Source organism: Calliphora vicina, chromosome 1 (assembly GCF_958450345.1).
Source record: "Calliphora vicina chromosome 1, idCalVici1.1, whole genome shotgun sequence".
Lineage (NCBI taxonomy): Eukaryota > Metazoa > Arthropoda > Insecta > Diptera > Calliphoridae > Calliphora > Calliphora vicina.
In genome coordinates this window covers 64,063,826-64,088,351 of record NC_088780.1, presented here as the reverse complement: position 1 = coordinate 64,088,351, position 24,526 = coordinate 64,063,826, and the positions used below count along the sequence as shown (strand labels likewise).

General features: G+C 30.3%; 1 protein-coding gene across 2 annotated transcripts in view; it reads left to right on the top strand.

Moving 5' to 3' along the window:
• The window catches only part of LOC135963165 (inositol polyphosphate-5-phosphatase A-like), a 47,096-nt gene that overhangs the window by 5,773 nt on the left and 16,797 nt on the right, over positions 1-24,526 (top strand). For both annotated transcript variants that reach the window (XM_065514937.1, XM_065514938.1), the window contains exons 3-5: positions 12,210-12,377; positions 22,184-22,356; positions 22,429-22,516. In XM_065514937.1, the coding sequence (XP_065371009.1) occupies positions 12,210-12,377; positions 22,184-22,356; positions 22,429-22,516 (429 nt within the window). The remainder of the gene's footprint in view (positions 1-12,209; positions 12,378-22,183; positions 22,357-22,428; positions 22,517-24,526) is intronic.

The window sequence follows — 24,526 nt, the reverse complement described above, 5'->3', positions numbered from 1 at the left end:
GTAAGTCTGCTTTTACACAGGGCAAGTTTTCTTGCCGCAAATCTGAGTTTATAGGAGAGAGAGGCAAGAAGAAAGAAGAGGGGTACACACTTGCTTGTACTGGCAAGTCTCTTCAATTCCCTTTTGTTTTTCTCATTTTCACTATGGGGTCTATTAGGTTTTGACATACAAAATTTAACACAGGCTTGCTGTGTGTAAACAGATGAGCAAGTTTAAAAGAGAATCGAAGAGACTTGCTTCAAGTAAACTTTCTGTGTGTAAAAGCAGACTAACAATGTGAACAAATGAAAATTAAAAATTGAGATTACCCTTTGTAAAAATTGTTCATTGACAGATCGTCAGAATATTATTGGTTTGACCCACCGACCATTTTTAAAAAAAAATAAATTTTTCAATATTTGGTACGATTTCCGAGATATCGGGTTTTAACTTTGGTCTATATCCACAATTTTAAGACTAAATAAATATTGTTTTGCTCCATACGCCACTGTTTGGCGTATAGACCACAATTTTCATACAAAAATTGAAAACAAATTAATCACTATTGTTTTGCTTCACTGCCATAACAAAAACGTAGAAAAGGAGGAAAAATCCTGAATCATTACATTAGCATAATTAATACCAAAATGCCAGCAAGAAAAATTAAACCAGCATGCCACAATTGTTTTCTAAAATGTACATACAGTATGTCAAAAATGAGTTTACACATTGAAAATAAATTTATATTTTCGAATTTGATTACAAGAAAATACCACTTATTCATTCATTACATATAGTTTTTTAGTTTGTTATGAATATTTACAGTATATACAAAGCTTACATAAGGAAAAAGTTGAATTACAATGTAAAATATACGGAGAAAAAGTCAAAAACAAACATTATTTAATTTCGGTAATGTCAATTAACTCTTTTCACAACCAATTTTATTAGTGTTTTTTGGTACACATTTAATGATCAAATGTACTTTACAGATACTTATGATCTCTATTCTTCTTCTCTATAAATTTGTTAGTTAGTTCGCGATCGATTTTTTGTTTTGTGATCATCATAATGTAAAATATTGCTTAGAAAACTTCCAGGAAGAAGATTATCGTACAACGTGACTGCTAATTTACTACAATTGCCAATTGGAAAAAAGTGTACAGGAGTTGTTGGGGATGTTTTTGGCAACACGAAATATAATTTTTAGGGTTTAAGAACGAGCTGAAATGAGGGTAGAGGAGCGTTAAAATGTAGTGGTAGCCCTAGACCTAAAATAACTGAGCGACTAATGTCAGACAACTTCATTAAAACGCTCAGATTTCAACCAGAACTCTTCTGAGGGAACTCAAAGAAGAATGTGATGTAGTCATTTCTCATGAAACAGTTAGGCAGGCCATAATAAAAAACGAATATTCAACCAGAGTAACATACAAAAAACTACTGCTTTCTACACCAAATGTAGAAAAGCGTTTTTTCTTCGCGTCGATTATTGGGATGAAGTTATATTATGCGACGAGACTTAAATGATCTTGTATTACAACAAAGTGCTATCTAGAGTTTGACGTAAGGTGTTACTTTAAAATTTCGATTATGATTTGGGAGTATATCTCAAGCAAAGGATTGAAAGACTTATGTTTTACTGAAACAATCATGGTCGCTGAACAATATTTAAACACTCTGAAGAACAATTTGCTAAGAAATGCAACTAAATTTGGGTTTATCAGGACAATAAACTACAATACAAATTTTATCTAAACTTAAATTGTATATAGTGGGGATGTGGCTTCTGTATAATTTTGGCTATGTTATAGACATGACAGCAAAAGGTCTCATCGTCAATCCAACTGAAAATTTTAGTGTGTATTTAAAGAAAAATATCGCTAAAAGGCAACCTATGACATATAAAAAACAAAAAATTATCTGCATTGCGTGGTATATCCTAAGCGCGGTCATACCAAATATTAAAAATGCCAAATAATTAAATAGATTAGTTATTTAAGTACTTAAAACTCACTTATTGTAATTTGTGAAAAGAGTTAATTGACACTACCAAAATTAAATAGTATTTTATTTTCACTTCCTGTTCGTTTCTTTTACATTGGACTTGAACTTTTTCCATATACAGTGTACTCTCTCATAAGCGGACACCTAAGGGACTGACAAATTTGTCCGGTTTTGAGAGGTGTCCGCTATTGAGAGTAGAAAATAATTTCAAAGAATTTGTTTGGGACTGAAAAAGTGTCCGTTTATGGGAGGTATGCGCTTTAGAGAGGTGTCCGCAAAGAGAGAGTACTCTGTATACGATTTATATATACTGTGTATATTCATAATAATCCAAAAAAGTTTAAATATCGAAATAATAAGTGGTATTTTTCTTGCTATCAAAGTTGAAAATATAATTTTTTTCAATGTGAAAACTCATATATTTTTTCTGAAGAAGATCGTATGAATTTGCACCAATCTTTTTGAAATATGTCTGATGACGAAATAAAACAACTTTTATATTAAATTTGTTGCCCGGCATCCTGTAGTACGCCGTAGAACATTAAATTCAGCTAAAAAAACAGTTTTCGTTTCTATATTACTTGGAAAAAGAAAAAATAACCTACCGCGTATGTCGAACTTTTTTTGAATACATAAAGCATAAATCAAAAGAGAATATAATATTGCTTCGAACACTTAAATTATGCCTGCACGGGAATTCCTCATCCACGAAAAAAAGGTAAGAATATTAAACGAGTGACACCTCCAAAAAAATTAGCTGAAATTCGAGAACACATTTCAAGTTTTCCGGATATTAATTCTCATTATTGTCGAGCAAATTCTAAAAAAAATGTATTGACGGAATTTTAAATGTAAATCGAATGTACTCTCTATATTGTCAAAAATATGAAAACTCAATTGCTCTACATTAGGCCGGGTCGAATTGTATGGATGATAAGAAAGTGAAAAATCTAATAGCAGAAACGAAATCTACGGAAAATTCTAAGAAAGTTTCCCCAAGAAACCATATGTCTAAAATCAAATCCTATCTTGCGCATTTCGTCTTTTATCCAATAAAAAAAAAACTATTAAAAAAAATATGTAAAATGCGCAAGATAGGATTTGATTTTAGACCTATGGTTTCTTGGGGAAAATCTCTTGGAATTTTCCGTAGAATACGATTTTAACATTTCCTTTTACAAACCTAAGAAATACCAGTGCGACAAGTGTGTTTTGTTTAACAACAAGGACAATGTTTTAGCAACCAACGAGAAATCCATTTATGAAGAACATAAGGCTGAAAAAGATACATTGAAGTCTGATCGTGATAACGATAGACAAAATTCGGAGACGACAAATTGCACAATTTGTTATGATTTACAAAATGTATTTAGTCTGCTAAAGGGAAACGCGTCTATATTTTATTACAAAAGAAAATTAAGTATGTATAATACAGTGGGTCAATTTTTTTCTCGACAAAGCGGTTATCAAAATCGTAATCTACGATGAATTCTAAGAAGTTTTGCAAAAGAAACCATGGGTCTAAAATCAAAATGGAGCTTTTTAACGCTAAACTTTTACTTTCTTATTTTATATTTTTGCTTAAATATGCTAACATTTTATTGAGCCTTTTAAGAAACTTGACTATGTATGGGCTTTTTCGAAAGGAAAGAGAGGCAAAAAGATGTATCTTTGCAAATGGAGAAGATTAACAATAAACTTCACCCGAGGATGGTTACAAAATCTCATATTGTGGTTGTGCGAGAACCTAAAACCGATATTTTGGGTCATAGTGGGGGAAATGAAAAATAAAAAAGGTGCAAAGAAATTTGTAAGTTCCAAACCGGTAATCCGATTTTAATAAAATTTCTCACGACTATAGAGGAGGTGTTACTGAACTTAAGTTTGGGGTGTTCGGGTATATTATTTTTGTTGAATACCGTTACAGATCATTTTGTATTACGATAGATTTTATTCATAAAATGAATGATCCTGTTATTTATGGTATTTGGCTGTTGTTGTCACATTTTGTTGTTGCATTTATATCCTTTTTTAACCGCTTTACATACAAAATAATTTTTTTTCTTACTAATTTGTCTGGACTCCTATTACCACCAGCATGAATACATTTGAATTCGTATTAAAAAAGCCAATCAATCAAAAAATTCAATAATAATATCCTCCGCTAGCTATCCTTTGTCCAGAATCTTATTTAATTTAATTTATCTTTCACAATACATACAATTACATACCTCAAAAAATAAAACTTCTATTTTATTGCACTAAAATTCTTTATTAACACACATTTCAATACAATTTTTTATTTTGTACACCCAAATCAACTTCATAGTATTTTTCACATTTTTCTACTCAATGACTATATGCGGCAAAACAAAACCATATATGCGGCGGAAATATTTTAAAAATAAACATTTTCGCTTTAAACATTTTTAACTTTGCACAATTTCGTATTTTACATTTTTCAACTTCGTATGGTTTGGCAGTCAACTTTTAGCATCTTCCATATTTTCATTGTTTGAATTTTTCACTGCGCATATCGTTTGCAGTTTATGGTTTTCACGCTGCAATTTGTTTGCATATATGATGTTTTTGTAGTAATTTTTTTGTATATTATACACAAGCAATTTCATTTGTTTTTGCTAACAAAAAATATACATATATTTAGGCAGCAAAAGTTTTAAAAATGAAACATTTTCATTTTGTCTTCTAGCTGCAACGTAAAATATTTTGTAAGGCAAAATATTTTTGGAAAAACTGCGACAAATATTTCTACCATGAAGCTTGTGCATATATGGCATTGGTTTATAGTTTGTATATTTTCAGTATTTGTGCACATTAATATGAAAACGATTCATATTTATTGCGCAGTCGGTAGTCAAATGTAAAAAACGTTTAACTAATTTTAAACCCTGGAACTAACAATAAGTGGTACAAATCGTATATCTAATAATTATTATTTAATAAGTCCAGCCAGTGTCGGACGAAAAATTTTGTATTCGTGGTTGTTTTAGTTCCTTCTAGATTAGGTCTGCTGTGTCCCTCTTTCTTAATCGAGTGTGGCCACGGTTAACTAATATGTTGCGGACCAATGGGTTTGGGTGAATTTCAAGCTTTTATAAATATTTTTCTGCATTCTTCGTGATCTCAGTTTTTACAAGGGGCACGTTTAGATCTTTGTGTATATTCGAATTTTTTATATACCAGGGGGCAACTGTGATCATTATTAGAAACTTGTTTTGGCGTCTTTGGATCTTTTCTACATTTGACGCTGAGGCCGTGCCCATAACTGTATGCCATAACACCATATCGGTTTTATGATCATGTTATAAAGTACAAGTTTACAATCTAAACTAAGCGTAGAGTTTCTGCCAATAAGCTAATTAATTTGAATTGATTTCAATTTCATTTGAGTCAACATTGCATCTATATGACTTTTCCATGTAAGGCGACGATCGAGATGTATTCCGATTGTTGAATTATTGTTTGGTTATTGATATGAATAGGGGGGCATGATTCTCTACGCAATGTAAATGTTATGTGTGTACATTTTAGCTCGTTGACTTTAATTTTCCATTGTTTTAACCATTTTTCTAATTCAAATATGTGATTTTGTAAGTAACGAGACACCTCAATTGCTTCGTTTGATGTGTTCGGTGTAAATACTTTTTTAAATGACAGATTCCCTTTTTCAGTATCATTTCTTGCCTAACCACCACTTGAATTTCGCAAGGGGGACTTACATATGACAGGTCTTTTAAGACTTTTTGTTGCTCGCCATAATGAGTAATCCGATTGCGGGGTTGCGTCCAGGCTTTCTAAATATTTACTCAATGTTTCCATTTTTCGAAATTCCAAGAGCTTTTTAAGTCTTTTTATACAATCTTTTTTAACTTTGATTTTAGTTGGGGGGTCTGTGCAATTGCCACTCTCTTCGAACTCTTCTTTTTTCACTTAAGAGCCGTTCGACATCTGCAGAATTAATTCTATTATATCTGATTTGTCGGGGGGTTTGGGTAGCATGTTGAGCAGCCAGTTTGAGATTTTTATCGAAATTGATTAGAGAGTGAGCGATGTTTTCTGGCGTTCTTAGCGGTATGTTTTCCGAGCAATGTGTACTGAGGTATTTTTTATATTTGAGCCAATTTATTCTTGTGCCTGCCATCGCTAAATTACCAGTCGGGGATACAATTTCTAGGGGGCTCAATAAAGTAATAAAAGTGGGTGAGTGATCGGAAGATAGTTCCAGCGAGGATTCAATTTGAATCCTCTAGGGATATTTTTCATCACGCTAAAATCAATAACATCCTGTATTTTTCGTGGGTCAGTAGGCCAGTAAGTAGGTTGGCAGCTCGAAAGCACATTCAAACCCATTTTAGAAATTGTATCGAACAAAACACGACCTTTAGGGGTAATCAGTCGTGATCCCAGAATGTGTGCTTAGCATTATAAACTCAGCAGCCAGGAAACGGGGACCTAGTGATTTAAAAAATCTATTATATTGACTTTCTGTAATTGAAAATCTAGGGGGTGAGTATATCGATGAAATCACTAAGTTTCGATAAAAATCTTCAAGACAGATTGTAGTAGCTTGAAGATAATCTTCGCAAAAATCACACATTAAGTAGTGTTTGATTCGAGCTTTAATTAAAATTGCCGAGCCTCCGCATGCTCTACCTCTGGGATCTTTGGTGTCATATATTACATATCCATTTATTCGAAACGAACTTCTGGACGTCAAATGAGTTTCAGAAACCAGCATTACATCAATTAGTTGGTTTCTTAAAAAATATTAGAGTTCGTTTTTGTGTTGGCGTATGCCGTTTGCATTCCAAAAACATATTCTTATGCAGTTCATGGTCCGTTAAGCACAGCCTGCAATAACATTGATTGCATCTTAAGCATTTCTTGCATCATGTTACTTATTGAGTTTGTAAAGTTATTTACCGATTGCACAAGAGTTTATATTGTAGATTCTAGTCGGGTAAAATTGAAAATTGGCGTTTGCTCTCTTACCTCTGGGTTCATATTTTCGTTTTGGAGTTGGCGGACTTGCGTCTGAGTTTGGTTGTTTCTAAGTACATTTGCATATGTTACTTTGTTGTCATATGTCTGTTGCAACGGGCGGTAGTTCAAATTGATATTATTTAATGGCTGAGCGGGGAAAATCTTTGGTTTCTGGCTTTGTGATTTATTAACAATTGAGTAGACAGGACAACCCCTGTAGTTTGCTGTGTGGTTACCTCCGCAATTGCTGCATTTTTTTATTTTAGGATCATCTTTGGATTTGTTACATTGGGATGTGTTATGCAACTCCCCGCAAATAACACATACTGGTGGCAATTTGCAATATGCCTTGGTGTGTCCATATTCTTGGCAATTCATACATTGGACGGGGCCAAATCGTTTATGTGGTTCTTCTACCGTAATTTTACGATGCAATACGTACTTCAGGTTATATATGGGATGTGTTTAATTTTTTTCAGGTTTATGTCACCAGGTTCAAGTTCAACACGGAAGAGTGGTTGGGTTTTTTTTTTCGCGATTTCTAATATTTATCACATTTTTTGTCTTAAAGCCTTTATCTTCTAAGCTTTGCTTTATTTCGAGTGGTTCAACATTACAGTCAATACCCTTTATTACAACTTGTAGATCCTTACATTTCTTTTGAGTTTCAAAATATGTTACAACCTTTCTATAATCGTTTTCACTATTGACCTGTATTTTAGTTTCATGAATCGTGCCTATCTTGATTGGGATAACGTAAAAAGAGTTCTCTGCTATTAATGTGATCAGGCTCTGAACCAGTGAATTCGAATTATTTTCTCTCAAGTAAATGGGGGGTGGTTTTGTAGAGTGGATTTTATTTACTGGTTCATCTGTTTCACATTCCAGAATAGAAAAACGATTTTCATTGTTTAGTCTATCATGTTCACTATCCTTATATAATTTAGCCATGGGTGCCGCTTTCGAAGACTTGGAACTTCGTGCCCGTTTTAATACTGTAATATACCGGTCCATCCCAACCTGTATTTGGGATTTATTATCTTTATTTAATGGTTGACTAATCTTGGGTATAGCGCCGCTTAATGGGTTAGTTTTATTTGTAGTCAGTGTGGTGGATTTCGTATCTGAAGCTGATATAGCTAGCATACTTTCGGGCATAAATAAAAGATTGTTACAGCTGTTGAATTTTCTTTCGTTTGACAATCATTTGTTGTTGTCGATGCGGGGGAACAAGAACGAGCACGGTTAACAGGCTTGGCGGTTAAAAACAAGCTGTCATCATCTATTCTTCTGTTTGTTTTGTTTATATTTTGTTCATCTGCATTAACTGTTACGTATGCATTTCTGCCGTTTACACATAACCTTCGCTCACTGTTTTCGTTTAAGAGACTCATTTAAGAGTAGTTGTAAATAATTTAGTTAGCACTCTTGATCTTTATTTAATAGATAATTATCTTATACATAAATAGGCCACACGTTTTTTTGTGGTACACTTTTAAGTATGTTATTGTCCACCAATATTGATGAAACATATATGGTTTAAAAGGTTATTTTCTCTAGATTTGCAGAATATAATTTTTTTTAAAATTCTTTCTATAAAAGTGGTAAAAAGCGTTTAAAAGTGGTCGAATTTCGGCCACCGGGCGATCCTAGTGCCCATAAAAGGTTCAAAAAAGAAATAAAGAATTTTCTTTACTTATTTGTCTTTTAGTTTATGTTTTTTATTTTTTTTTAATAATATTAAAATAAAAGCGTCCTTTCACGTTAATAAAAAAACAGCTGCAATTTATATTTATTTCCCGATAAAAACATTAGAATAACGAATTAACTTGGAGTAAAAATAAAGCACGTCCCATTTCAGTCACAAACCTGTAATTTAGCACATAAATAACAGGTTTTGGCACCGTCGGCTGTTTCCAGCGATAAAAAAAGATATTAAATATTAAAGGTACTTAGTATATTTTTACCAAATATTGACAAAGGTTGTTTTAAAAAATTGCTTCAAATTTAATTTGTCTTAAATTGTCTTAAAAGAAACTTTGTACCATAGAATAATATATCCATAGAAGCGTTACTGAGAGGGAAAAAACCTAAGTCTGTTGTCAAAAACCTAAGTCGTGAGAATGTATTAGTACATAGTTTTGAGGTTGTATTGGTGCCTTTTTAATTTTCACCAGACACACAGAGTTCTATAAAAATGCTTAAATTTTAATTTATTTAAATTTTCTTCTATTTTCAATATCAAAAATTGAAACTCTGTTCTATAAATTAAATTCTACCACAAATAAAATTAAGTGTCAAAAATTATTAAATTTTTTTTTTTTCATTTGAGCAACATTAACGTGTTTCGGAAATAAAAGTGTGCTGTAAATTGTTTAAAAAAATCATAAAATAGTGTATAGAAGTCTAATAAAGTGGTTCGGTCTGTATTTAGTCGGAAAATCAAAGGTAAAATTTCAAGTATTTTGATGTGTTAATTTCTCTCACAAGTATGTTGAATTCACATATCACAAGTACGTGTGAAGAGAGTAATTATTGTTACTCTCAGCTTACTCTCAGTTGCGTCTCTAGTTGTACCCTATGCTTTGTACCTTATATTCTCTTAAAAATGTTATATTAATACTTTAGAAAAGTATTTTTTTAGTTATTTATAAAAATAATATAATAAATATAAATACAAAATTTAATTAATAAAGATTTTTATTCCATATTCAAGGGGATTTCCACAGAAAAAAATACTTAATACAAAGAAAATCCAAAAAAAAATAGTCTGTGTGTATGGATATAGACCCTAAAAAGTGAAAACAAAAATAAAAAATTGATGATAAACACACGAATTTTTGTTTTCATTAAAATCTTAATAACTTTTTTCAATTTTAAATAACGGTCTACATTACATTATCTATAATTTTGTTCAAAACATATGTCGCAATCAAGTGTGAAAATTTAAAAAAATTTATCACGTAAATTTTGAGAAAAGTTTATTTAAACCTTCTTTGTCGTTTTTCTCAATAACAAGTGTTTGGCGTATGGGTCAAACCAATAATATACTGACGATATATTGGCCAATATTTCAAGATGAATCAACAATATCTGAAATTTTAAAAATATCATTAAACATGATAAAACATTCATAAACATTAAAGCATGACATCCTGTTAAAAAAATTAGTCAATTTCGAGCATATTTTCTCATTTTGAATCTGAAAAGCATAGAATAAACGCATAGAACTGAAGGAGAGACGAAAAAATTACTCTCTTTTCACACATACGGGTGATACAAAAACAAAATACATGCAATACATTCTTATGAATTAGGTTTTTGGCTCTCAGTCACCTATCTAGTTGTTGTTGTTGTAGCAGCATGAACAATTTACAATAATCAATCTGGATGTTCTGGTGGTTCTGCATGTTGTTCAAGTCCAAGAAATTGAGCTACTTCAACAGGATGAGTCCATAAATCCATTGGACTGAGTGAAGTAGGGTTGGCTGAACAGTTAAATATGTGGAGGGTGTCATGAGGACCCTGACCACATGCTGGGCATAAGTTAAGGACGGCACGGTCTATGCGGGACCAAAAGGCATTAAGCCTGTTGCTCCATTCTGATCTAAGTTGTGCCAGAATGACTCTTGTTCCACGCGGCAGAATCTTCTCGGCTTCTGCTATCGGTGGTGGGCACCCTAATTCATGAGAATGTATTGCATGTATTTTGTTATTGTATCACCCGTATGTGTGAAAAGAGAGTAATTTTTCCATATATATTACACTCTCCTTCCGTTCTATGTGTTTATTCTATGCTTGTAACGTCAAACAAAAGAAAATATAAAAAAATATGAAAAAAATCAAAATCAAAGTTTGAGGTTATAGGGCTAAATATTGAAAACTCTCCCTAGTGATTCTACCTTCTACAATTATTGTAGCATGATATTTTCCAAGGCTTCTAAATTTTGTTTGAAAACATAAAACAAAGAATAAGAAGAAGAGAAGCCTCTCAATTTTTCTACAACAACAACTTCTCTCTCTTCTCACATACGGGTAGTATCAAAGTAAATTTATAAAGTAGACTCAGTAGAACAGCTGACTATTTTTTTTACTTTGGTCTGATCTGTCAATTCACTTGTGGTTGTTGTGGCGAAAAATACAACAAGCCCAAAAGCAAAAACAACAACAGGCAACTTTGACAGCTCAGACCTTAAACCAAAAACAAAATTGCTTGTGGTTTTTGTAAATGTTGTATTTGTTGTAGTACTGTCGCTACTTTATTAATTTACTTTGGGTAGTATGTGAATTCAACACACTTGAGAGAGAGATTTAACTTCAAAACTTTTTCTTGAAAATTGCAATAAAATTGCAATTCCAACACACTCTTTCATAAACACATAATATTCTTTTATTTTTTTTACACAAATTTAAACCATTAAAGTAACCGAAACATGCATATTTTGCAAAAACGAAAAATATTTTTTTTGACATTACATTTTTGGGGGTTGAAATTATAACTTATAAAACACATTTGTAAAATTTCGTATTGAAAATTAATAAAAAATTCAAATAAATTTAATTTTTGCAGAATTTTTGGTATAATAAGCAAAAAAAAATCTATTTATAGAATATTTCCAGGACAAATATAAACTAAATATTTTGAGAATTTTTTGAAATCTTAAATTTAATTGTATTAAAATTTTGTTATAATTTTTAAGGTCGCTTTTTTACAACTCTGTGTGTTTGTGGAGTGTGGTGAAAGTGGTTTGAAAACCAATACATATAAACAAAATGTTACCAATACATTCAAAGAGTTATGTTTTTTTTTGACAACCAACTTAGGTTTTTTTGACAGCGTTTCACTTCTTGTTATTATTCTTTGACATAAAATATGAAAAAAATCATACTATTTAAGAAAGTATTAATAAATGTTATGAATTGAAATCTATGAAATCAAATCATAATATTTATGTTGAAACTTTTTTCTGTGTGTGTCGAAATCGATTTTGTAAACGAATCATTTTGAAACCGATATAAGTTGAAATTAATACTTTATATTTTAAGTCGTACTTAAAATATAACGAAATTCATCACACTTTTTCAAATCGATCGTTTTTATAAAGTTCGATTTACATCTATATGTGTATTTCTCTATGTTTATTATTACTCACATAATTTTTAGTAACACAAGTAAAATATAATGATATTTAAATATTTTATTTATTTTTTTAATTTAGGCACTGGGAAACCTCTATTTTGTACATAATAGCTTAAAAAATGTGAAAATGTGGAATTTTCTTACTCATAATTGGGAATCGGCTGAAGGAAAAAATATATATTCCGGAAATATTGAAACCATATCAAGTAAAGAAAAATCGAAATTCCCGCAACATTTTTTTCCAGAGGTAATTCAAAGATTACAATGAATTAATAAAATTTACAATTATTACATTTTTTCGTAGCACATAGACCGGAAACTCTGTAGTCAGAAACTTAAGTTGTGAAATAAGTTGTGTTCGCGTACTTGATAATTTGTACAAATTATCACTTGTAGTTACGGGATTCTGTTCGTTTACTTTTAAAAACTTGTAACGAGAGAGCAAGAGAGTGTTAAAAGTGACAGTTCGTAGATAGAGAACTTGATATTTTTTACTGGACAATTTTTGTCCAGTAGAAAATATCAACATAAAAATTTACAAGTTTTGCAAAGAAAAGTAGGTTATTTTTTATGAGAGTAATTTATTTTTAAAAAATATCATGTTCTCTATCTACACTTTCAACACTCTCGTTTCAAGTTTTTTAAAAGTAAACGAACAGAATCCCGTAACTTCCAGTGATAATTTGTACAAAATATTACAAATTATCAAGTACGCGAAAACTACTAATAACGCTTTACTTAGTGTGAGATTTTCAGCCCAATTATGAAAAAAAATTCCGCGGGAGTTTTTTCCCTTTTCGTTTTTTAACATAGAATTTAATAGAAAAGCGAAAAAGGAAAAAACTCCCGGGTATTTTTTTCATAATTGGGCTGTTTGTGTATTTATTTCAATGATGTTCATTTCATTGTGCTTTCGCGCTGAGTAACAACACACATATTCTTATTCTCTTTAAAAGAGCGTAACAAATGTCTCATTTTTTCAGAAATTCATTAAGCATTGTTGTTGGTTGGTTTTTGGACGAAGCAAAGCAAACACACGTGTTTCAATTACAATTGAACACAAAACAACAAAGTCAGAAATAAATAAAAAATTTTAGAGAATTTCGGCCGTATAATGTGTATTCTTTTATTTCCTTAAAATTTAAATTCATTCATTTAATAAATCGGTTATATCTGGCAAAAATTCTAAATCTAAACATTCTTTATTTTGTTCTTATAAATTATGTTTGCTGGGTAGCTCTCTCACCAATACATCTTCATTTTTATTTTTGAACATCTCTGATTTATTTATGTTCATATCATAAACAGAAATTTTGAAAAATACTCAAAAGTCAAAAATGCAAATGATGTTTTTATAGAGTTTTTTCTAATACATACATACATTCTTACCACTTTGGTTTCTGAAAACGTTCAGTATGTTTCATAGCCTATTGCAGTAAGTCTGCTTGCCGCAAGTCTGAGTTTATAGGAGAGAGAGGCAAGAAGGAGGAAGAGAGGTACACACTTGCTTGTACTGGCAATTATCATCAATTCTCTTTTGTTTTCTCATTTCCACTATGGCGTCTATTAGGTTTTGACATACAAAATTGAACTAAGACTTGCTGTGTGTAAACAGACGAGCAAGGCGAATTTATACAAGGTGGTTGTAGTTCTACAAAAACAACAAATGGTCTTAACTAATGTCAAAAAACAGAAATTAAAAATTAAACAAATATGTATTAAAACTAAATGTAGTGTAGATAATTGAATAGTGAGGGCTTTACTTATTTATGCAAAATATAAATATTTTGTTAATTAGCTTAGAATATGTAGATATTGAAGTATAAAAACAAGCTTTGACAGGTGTTAGAACCAAACGCTTTACTTACTTACTTACCAAACAAGCGAAAAAAGAGTAATCAGCTGATTGACTGACTCCACCTTGTATAAATTCGCCTTGCAGACGAGCAAGTTTAAATGAGAATCGAAGAGACTTGCTTCAAGTAAAATTGCTGTGTGTAAAAGCAGACTAACTTAAAACATTACCAACAATCGACAAATTTGTTTCAATTTGCGGTGGCAAAAAAACATTTTGACAAGACAATATCAATAAAAAAAAAAATATTTTTGCTGCCAGTTTCTCGTTGATGAGAAAAAGTAATCCAAAACAATTGTATGAAACACATTTAAATTATTGAAAAACTGGCAGTGAATCTTTTTATGTATTTCTTTAAACCGATAACACAGGTCAACAGCAAAAAAAAGGCTTCACTAACCACTACATAGATTTGATGCATCGGTTACCTAAGTGCAAAAATGGAATAATGTTGTTTCTCCACATACAGTATTGGCCATAACTAAAGCACCCCCTCAATGAATTTTTTTCATATGGTATTTTTTTGTATAAAATCAATGTTTTGAATATCTATTATGTATTACATATTAACAAATTATAATCAGCCGTATTTATAACCAAAATTTAGCATGGATTTAACATACAAGTTATTTATAATGTATTTCTTATCCACTCGCTAAACGCATGTTAACGAACGATCAAAGACTTGCTAAGTCTTTAATCAACAGCTGTTTTGTGTCAAAGTAAATTTGTAAATATATTATAAAAGTTTTGTGTGGGAAAAAATTAAATTATTTAAAAATGATGCAAACTCTTGACCAATTAGACAATTTAGAGTTCTAGTTTATTCAAAACTAGATTTGAAAGTATGTCCTGAAAACAAATACATTTTGTTAGAACCATTGATAGAAAATTACGGATCTTTTTACAATTTTTGTTTCTTGTTTTTCCATATTTTGTACTTCTTGAAACATTTCAAAATTTTAGGGAAACAAGTTAAATATAAATGTCAAGAAATACATCAGAGTTGATTTTTTTCATTTTTTTTAAATAGTTGGCAATACATCACACTTTTCAGAGTTGATTTTCATATAAATTATTGACAGAAAAAAGTGCATTATAAATAAACTCTTTGCTAACTTTCTGCTAAGCTTAATCGGTCTGCTAGTTAGCAGATCGTTGTGTGCGATGTATACACAGTGGCTAATTTTTCTTTATAGATACGGCCGAATATGTTTAGTATTGACAAACAAATACTTTCAAAGTTAACCTTTCTATAAGAGGTAACTTAAAATCCAAAAATATTTTAAGGTAGAAAATGAAACGGACAAAACTAAAACACCCCTTCAAGGATATACTATAAAAAAAAAATTGAATTAATTTTTTGTTTGCAAATCCTTTGTTTTGGATGGCACAAGAACATCTCTTGGCATAGAAGATATTATGTTATTATTGCGTTTTTCGATATTCCTTCCCAGGCTTTTTTAACGGCATGAAATAAATCGTGAAAATTTCCGATCCTTATTTCAGCAATTTTCACGATTTATTTTCTGTTTTAAGCTCCCTATAATTGGCATCTCTTCACTGGCATAAGGCAACATTACAGCTTTCAATACATCACGGTACATGAACCGATTCATAATCCCATAAATTTTATGATTTGGCCCAAATCCTTGACCAGAAAAGCAACCCCAGACCATTACATTGCCACCTCCATGTTAAATTGTTCCTTTGCAATACTTAGGATTCAGTCTTTCTCCTTTTGGTCTGCCTAATTCCAGCGGAACTTTTTAAGTTGTACTTGGATTCGTCAGGGAACAGTACTGTCTTTCATTTTTGGACAATCCAGTCGATGTGGGCTTTGGCAAATTTCAGTCTAGCTTTCTTGTTCTTAGTTGATAGAAATGTTTTTTTTGCTGGTCGTCAGCTGAATAATCGGGCTTCTACTACTCTTCTACGGATTGTTCTTTCGCTAACGCATAATCTTAAACTTGTTCGTACTTGAATAGCTGATGCTGTAGGATCTTTTTGTATTGTTCTTTTGATCAAGGAATCATAATATCGTTTTTTTTTCGCGAACGACCTCCAGAATAAACCGGTGATATGCGACCAGTCTTAAAAAATTTTGAAACGAGCATGGAAATAACTGATCCCTTAATTGCATATTTTTTACTCAATTCATGTAGTGATAAGCCCGTCTACCAGTCTTCAATAACTTTAATTTTAAATTCACTGGAGTACTTGTTCCTTGTCATTGTTTTTTTCACAATAAACTATATAAAACTTAAATTTTACACACTACGTCTTCCTTTATTTTTATCTTTTGGAATTTTTAAGTCCATTCATTGTGATTCCCGATAACTCACATTGCAAATATGCAGTACCGAGTCAAATTTTTAAACATCTTATAAGAGGGTGCTTTTGTTTTGTCCGTTGCGTTTTGAGTTTTTATATGATTTATCACTTTAAATTAATTTTTAATAAAATTATCTTTTACTTAATGAATATTAAATGAACAGTTAATAAAATATATACAAAATACATCCCAAAAAAACCGTTTTTATCAAAAAAATTATAATTTGAAAAAATCCATTGAGGTGGTGCTTTAGTTGTGGCCAATACTTTAATTTCTGATAACTCAAAAAGGGTTAATCCGATATTATTGAAGTAAACTTAAAAAAGTTCAATCGGCTCATCAGTTTAGGAGTTATAATAACAAATTGACGCAAAAAATATATTTGAAAAATATATATGAAAATAGCAAATTTTATCGCAAACCCAAATATAATAGCAACTAAATGAGATATCGATCATAAAAATCGATTAATTATTTTCGAATTTATTCAAAATTAAGTGAATTCGCTCATATTCACAAAATTTTCCTTTTATACCCTTCAGCTTCGTGAGAAGGGTATATATAAGTTTGTCATTCCGTTTGTAATTTCTAAATTTTTCATTTCCGACCCTATAAAGTATATATATTCTGGATCCTTATAGATAGCGGAGTCGATTAAGCCATGTCCGTCTGTCTGTCTGTCTGTTGAAATCAATTTTCTGAAGGCCCCAGATATCTCCGGGATCCAAATCTTCAACAATTCTGTCAGACATACTTTCGAGAATTTTGCTATTTAAAATCAGCAAAATCCGTCCATAAATAACGGAGATATGAGCAAAAATCCGAGACAACCTCTGAAAATTTCATCAAAAAACACAATGTATTGCATGCTTTGACAAAAAAAACAACAAAACGTATGGTTGGATGTGCAAGCTATGCGTATTTTGTTTTTTTGTGTTTTGTTTCTTTTGGCGTTGTTGTTGTTTTTATACAACTAAACGTTTGTTTGGTTGTGTGTTAGTTTTTTTGACAAAAAAACAACAAAACGTATGTTTGGATGTGCAAGCTTTGCGTATTTTGTTTTTTTTTTTGTGTTTTGTTTCTTTTGGCGTTGTTGTTGTTTTTTATACAACTAAACTTTTGTTTGGTTGTGTGTTGGTTTTTTTGACAAAAATCCAAAAATCGTATGTTTGAATGTGCATGCTTTGCGTATTTTGTTTTTCTTTTGTGTTTTGTTTCTTTTGGCGTTGTTGTTGTTTTTTATACAATTAAACGTATGTTTGGATGTGTGTTGGTTTCATTGCCTTGCGTATTTTGTTTTTGTTTTTTCTTTTGGTGTTCTGTTTCGTTTGGCGTTGTTGTTGTTTTTTGTGTTCTTGATAAATTTAGGATGCTGTACGCTGAAAGTGGGCAAATGTACATACATACCTATATACTTATTATAAAAAATAATAATGCATCCACAACAAAGGTGAAGGGTATATAAGATTCGGCATAGCCGAATATAGCACTCTTACTTGTTTTCTTTTATATACTTAAAATTGAGTAGTTAATGTTCTTCTTTCGATTGATTAAATTTTGAAAACATTTGCCCCATGCTATGTAAACATTTTCACGTATATATTGCGTTTCAATTAGCTCAGTAGTTTCGGTGTTATAATAACAAATTGAAGCAAAAAATATATTTTTTACGTAAAAAATTAATTGCGAAAACAATAAAGCAAGTTGTTTTATTTTTGTTTTGTTTTTTTCTTTATCCACTTACAAACTACAGTTTGAGTTGAAAAGAAACCAACCAATTGTAGTAGGGAATGTAAGAAAAGATAAACTCACTGTTTATTGTTGGTGTTTTGTTTAAGCTTTGATATTTTTACAAATTAAGCTTGAGTGTCTGTAATTCTCATTCACTCTAGTGTTTAATTTGTATAATATCTTTAGTTTTTCTAAAGCCTTTTGGGAAAAGGTTTCCTGATGATCTGGCCTAAGCAACCAATGAAATGCGCATATGAACTAGCTTATCCCCCAACAATAAATTTCAGTGAATTTATCAATTATTGGGAATTCAGCACACTAATTCTTAACAAAAAAATTAATTTTGTATTCCAGTATAACTTTTTGATAAATTTGCAGCAGGTGCGCGTGCATCAAGGCTAAAAACTGGCAACTCTCTTTATTTTGATTTTCTTGCGAAAACAAAGAAGCAAGTTGTTTTATTTTTGTTTTGTTTTTTCTTTACCCACTTACAAACTACAGTTTGAGTTGAAAAGAAACCAACCAATTGTAGTAGGGCAGACATCGGCAAAGAGCCACCTTAAGAGCTCTCTGGTTTTATTTTCTTTCACACGTACGTAATTGGCAAAACAAATTAAAAGAAATCATTCTTACAAACCTTTGTATCAGTGCACTGAATGCCAGAGAGCGCTACTCAAAAAACGCAAAGTGGTGTTAGTGTGCAAAGGCAATTTTACTCTCTGCCGATGTCTGTAGTAGGGAATGTAAGAAAAGATAAACTCACTGTTTATTGTTGGTGTTTTGTTTAAGCTTTGATATATTTACAAATAAAGCTTGAGTGTCTGTAATTCTCATTCACTCTAGTGTTTTATTTGTATAATATCTTTAGTTTTTCTTAAGCCTTTTGGGAAAAGGTTTCCTGATGATCTGGCCTAAGCAACCAGTGAAATGCGCAAACTAGCTTATCCCCCAACAATAAATTTCAGTGAATTTATCAATTATTGGGAATTCAGCACACTAATTCTTAACAATTTGTTTTATAAAAATCATGAAATATCGAAATCGGCAGAAATTGTTCAGATTTGTTGCATTATCGAAATGCCACATATAATAGGAACAAAATGAGATATGGACCATAAAAATCTATTTATTATTTTCGTTGTTAACAGCGTTGCCACTCATAAAATATTTTTCCTACCAAATTTCAGATTAAAAACTACCAAAACCTACCAAATTTTAAATATTTATGAAATGATATTTGGATTCCTTTCAAAATTAATAGTTAAATTAAAATTATATTATTGCTGCTATAGCATTACCCTGAGGATGAATATTGTTTAATTACATTACAATCATAAATATGTCACATCTAAAAATTGTGTGTGAATCGTTTTATAATTGACCATAAGGCCCATTTCTAAAACTTATTTTAAGGAGCATAAAACTCCTAAAAGTGTTGGTATCCCGACAAAATTCAACACAAATAAGTTTCATGGCGATCGGTACATAATTGGTCATAGCTGTCCACTTCTGAAAATCACTCACGAAAATAAATTATTGAAATTTATAAAAAAAAATGTTTTTGCTCACTACTTATTACTTCTTTCAACATGACTACACACAATTTAAATAATATGTGTTATAATTTTGAAATATTTAAAATGTGTAAATTAAATGTATAATACGTTAAAAGTTTTAGTATTGCAAGGCCTTTGGTATTTTTTGAACTGAACACTACTCAATACGTACACATTTACTTGACTAAACTAAAAATTTAAGATAATTCTGTCTTCATATTTTATAAATAATTTTATTATTTTGGATTAACATAGTTTTTTTGTTAAGTTTTTTGTTAATTTGTTCTTAAAAATACATATTCAAAAAACCTACCAAAATGCGACAAAAATCGGAACAAACTAACCAAACTACCAAAAGTCAATTTGTTAACTTAAAACTACCAATTTTGGTCCAATTGGACCAAAGCAGCAATGCTGCTTGTTACAATAACAAAACACAAAATTTACACTCAAAGAACACGCTTGTAAACACATACAATTTTCTGAAAATGAGCAAATTCACTTAATTGTGAATAAATTCGAAAAGGATCAATCGATTATGATCGATATCTCATTTTGTTGTTATTATACACAGAAAAAAGAAATTCATAATTGGAATGAATTTTGTAATAAATATTATTAATCGAACTTGACTTTTTTTTCCCAAACTTTTTTCATTCAGAATATGAACATGTTCATAAATATTATAAAATTGTTCATGACGGATATTTTAGCTTTTTTTGCATAAATTTAATAATATTTTATAATAAATTGCCTTATATGTATTTGCATTATCTAATGAATTAATTCAAAACTATTTGCATAATAGCCATATATATATTGGCTAATATTTTAAGATGAATCAACAATATCTGAAAATTAAAAATATCATTAAACATAATAAAATATAAATAAACATTAAGCATATCATCCCCTTAAAAAAATTTAATCATTTTCGCGCATATTGGCTCATTTTGTAGCTGAAAATCATAAAAATAAATAAAAAATTTTCCAAGGAAAATTTCAAACATTTTTCAACAACATAAAAATATAAATGAAATTGAAATTATGGCCGACTTCATAAACGCAGTAATGCAAAGCAATTACTAGACAAAGCAATACTTTGTGACATTCATGAACGCGTACATATTTTGTAAAGAATCATAAATAAAAACAGTTCATGAATTTGACAGATGCTGCGGCTGGACAAGCATTGCCATACAATAATGAACTTGCGACATTGCCAAAACAAAATCTATTGCGTTTATGAACACTATGCATTGCAGTGTTCAAGGCGAATTTATACAAGGTGGAGTCAGTCAATCAGCTGATTACTCTTTTTTCGCTTGTTTGGTTCTAACAACTGTCAAAGCTTGTTTTTATGCTTCAATATCTACATATTCTAAGCTAATTAACAAAATATTTATATTTTGCATAAATAAGTAAAGCCCTCACTATTCAATTATCTACACTATATTTAGTTTTAATACATATTTGTTTAATTTTTAATTTCTGTTTTTTGACATTTGTTAAGACCATTTGTTGTTTTTGTAGAACTACCACCACCTTGTATAAATTCGCCTTGGCAGTGTTGCTTTGCAAAATGCGTTTATGAAGTCAGCCTATATTTTTCTAGCAAAGTATACCAAGTAGTCCGACTCTCAATTTTTTAAAATTACTCTCTAACATATACGGGAACCGTGTGAGTTCAGAGAAATGTTAACCAATGAAATGTCTTGAAATTTTAACTTTTAAATTTTGATAAAAATAACGTTTTTACACATTATTACACTAACACATATTATTCTTTATTTTTTTAAAACACTTTTTGCACACTTTCATTGTTAAAACGTTTCTATTTTGCACAAATCAAGAAAAATATTTTTGGAATTTCTGACATGTAAATTTTTGTTATTGTAGAATTTAAATTATAGGACAGAGTTCCAATTTTTGGTATTGAAAATTCATACAAATTAAAATTTAAAACATTTTTGTAGAACTCTGTTGCCTGGAGAAAATTTAAAAGTTACCAACACATGTGTAAGTTAGGTACTTTTTCACTAATACATGCTTATAGTTAGGTACTGCTGTCAAAGAGTTGGACTACTTGTTATACTTTGCCTTCTAGATTTAATTTGAAAACATAAAATATGAACAAAATCTTAATATTTAAGAAATTATTTATAAATGTTATGAATTGAAATCAATGAAATCAAATCATAATATTTATGTTGAAACTTTTTCTGCGTATGTGGGTTTGTGATAAAGCAATAAAACTGAAGATTTTCTGCCATTTTCGATTTTTAATGAGTTTTAAAAACAAAAAAATTTGCTATTTTCACAAAAAAAATATATTTTTGCTTCAATTTGTTATTATAACTCCGAAACTACTCAGCCGATTAAAACGCAGTTATCATAATTTATGTGGAGAAACATCTACAAAAAAACTTCTCCATAGAATTTTAAATTTGGACCATATTTGTACTACTGGAACCACTATACATAAAAATTGTGTAGTGGTTTAAAAAGCCTCTATATTTTTTTCGATTTTGTTGCCCTGTGTAATAAATTGATTTACATATTTATTTTGTTTATAGTGCAAATGGTCTAGAAAAGGGTTCATGAGAACGCGTTGGGAACTTAATAATACTGTTTTTGATCTAGTCAATATACATCTCTTTCATGATGCATCCAATTTAGCAGCTTGCGAAGAATTTCCTTCAGTTTATTGCAAAACAAGGAGAAGAGCTTTAGTTCACACATTAGAAAGGCAAGTGTTTTTTAAAATGGTCATAATTAAATAAATCAAAATTATATTTATATTATTTTAATTTCAAAACAGATTTCATTTGGATGAAAAAAATGGTTTAGCACCATTTTTTGTTTTTGGCGATTTTAATTTTAGATGTGATACAGAAGGTGTAATTAAGGTACGTTTATTCATGCTGATTATCTTCTATCTATCTATATATATAAAAATGAAATGGTCCATGTATGTAATGTCATCACGTGAGAACGGCTGGAGCGATTAGGCTGATTTATTCGATTCGATATTTTCAGGAGATGGTTTGTAAAGAAAAAAAAATTAAAAAATTCAGGGTAAAACTCGGAAATTCTTTTTTTGTGAGTCCAGTCAAATGCAATAAAAAAGCTCCCTAAAGCTTTTTTATTGCATATTTTATTTGCAAATAAATAAGAACAGGCTGATGTGAGTGGGTTGGAGAAACTTGAAGAACTAACATTAGAAAATGCTACCGGGCGAAGCTACAAAAAAATGACTTATATATTGCTATTGCGAATCTACACTAGAGTGCTCCAAGATTGTATGGACGAAAAAAACTTTCTAGGTACAGGCCGTCCCCCCCTCTAGAATTGTTCTATGTATTGTAGAAACACGTTGTGTAAAATATTAGGATGATAGGATAACGTTAACTGGTGGCGCAACGACGCTGAAGTTTTGAGGTGCATTTACAAGGGGAAAATATGCAATTTTTTCAGTTTTTGTAAAAATTTTGACATTAAATAATGACTTTTACAATTTAATTTAAAAGAATCGAAATGTGTACGTATTTGTCGTTATAATAAGATATAAAAGACAAAAATTGGTGAAAAAATATTAAAGTTATTAAAAAATCGCCAGGCCATTAACGTGTCTCAGGCCACTAGAACAAGAAATTTATGAACAAAATTAACATATTTTGAGAAATATTAAAATAAAAGCTCATTTTTACTTAAAATATATCCATATTTACTTGTATATGAGTTTTTTTCCTCATAGGATACCGTTAACCTATTCGCAGGTATGACCAAAAAAATAAAATTTTTTTAACGGCAGTTTCAAAACTCCAATTTCAAATTTTTAAAAATGTTGTTAAACAAATTTCAGAATTTTTTGATCATCACATGGGGATTTATTGACAACATAATAGGGAATAAAAATGTGAAAAAAGTATGTCAATACCTCCTATAGTTTTTCCGTACCTGCGATATAAATTTTGCGATTTTCGAGAAAAACTAATTTTTTGGCCATATTTTGGGGAATGACCAGAATTTCCTTACTGTAATGATTTTTAAGTAAAAGCTATTCAGAATAATATAGTCCATGTAATTTTAAATATAGTCTGAAAGTTTTACTAAAATCGGAAAACTTTAACCCTTAAATCGTGAAGGTCAAAGGTCAATTTTTCCAATATTTGGAATTTCTCATGGAAAGATAGCGAAATATTATATATTTTTGGGCCGATTTTGATGAAACTTAAGAAAAATATAAAATGAAGTCTAGTATTCACAATAACAGTACAAAAATGGAAATTAACCCTTAAGAATACTTGGGGTCAAAATGAATGTGTTTTTCGTGATTTTAAAAGTTGAGGGTCATTTGGACCCCAAGTGCTATTAAGGGTTAATTTCCATTTTTGTACTGTTATTGTGAATACTAGACTTCATTTTATATTTTTCTTAAGTTTCATCAAAATCGGCCCAAAAATATATAATATTTCGCTATCTTTCCATGAGAAATTCCAAATATTGGAAAAATTGACCTTTGACCTTCACGATTTAAGGGTTAAAATTTTCCGATTTTAGTAAAACTTTCAGACTATATTTAAAATTACCTGGACTATATTATTCTGAATAGCTTTTACTTAAAAATCATTACAGTAAGGAAATTCTGGTCATTCCCCAAAATATGGCCAAAAAATTAGTTTTTCTCGAAAATCGCAAAATTTATATCGCAGGTACGGAAAAACTATAGGAGGTATTGACATACTTTTTTCACATTTTTATTCCCTATTATGTTGTCAATAAATCCCCATGTGATGATCAAAAAATTCTGAAATTTGTTTAACAAAATTTTTAAAAATTTGAAATTGGAGTTTTGAAACTGCCGTTAAAAAAATTTTAGTTTTTTGGTCATACCTGCGAATAGGTTAACGGTATCC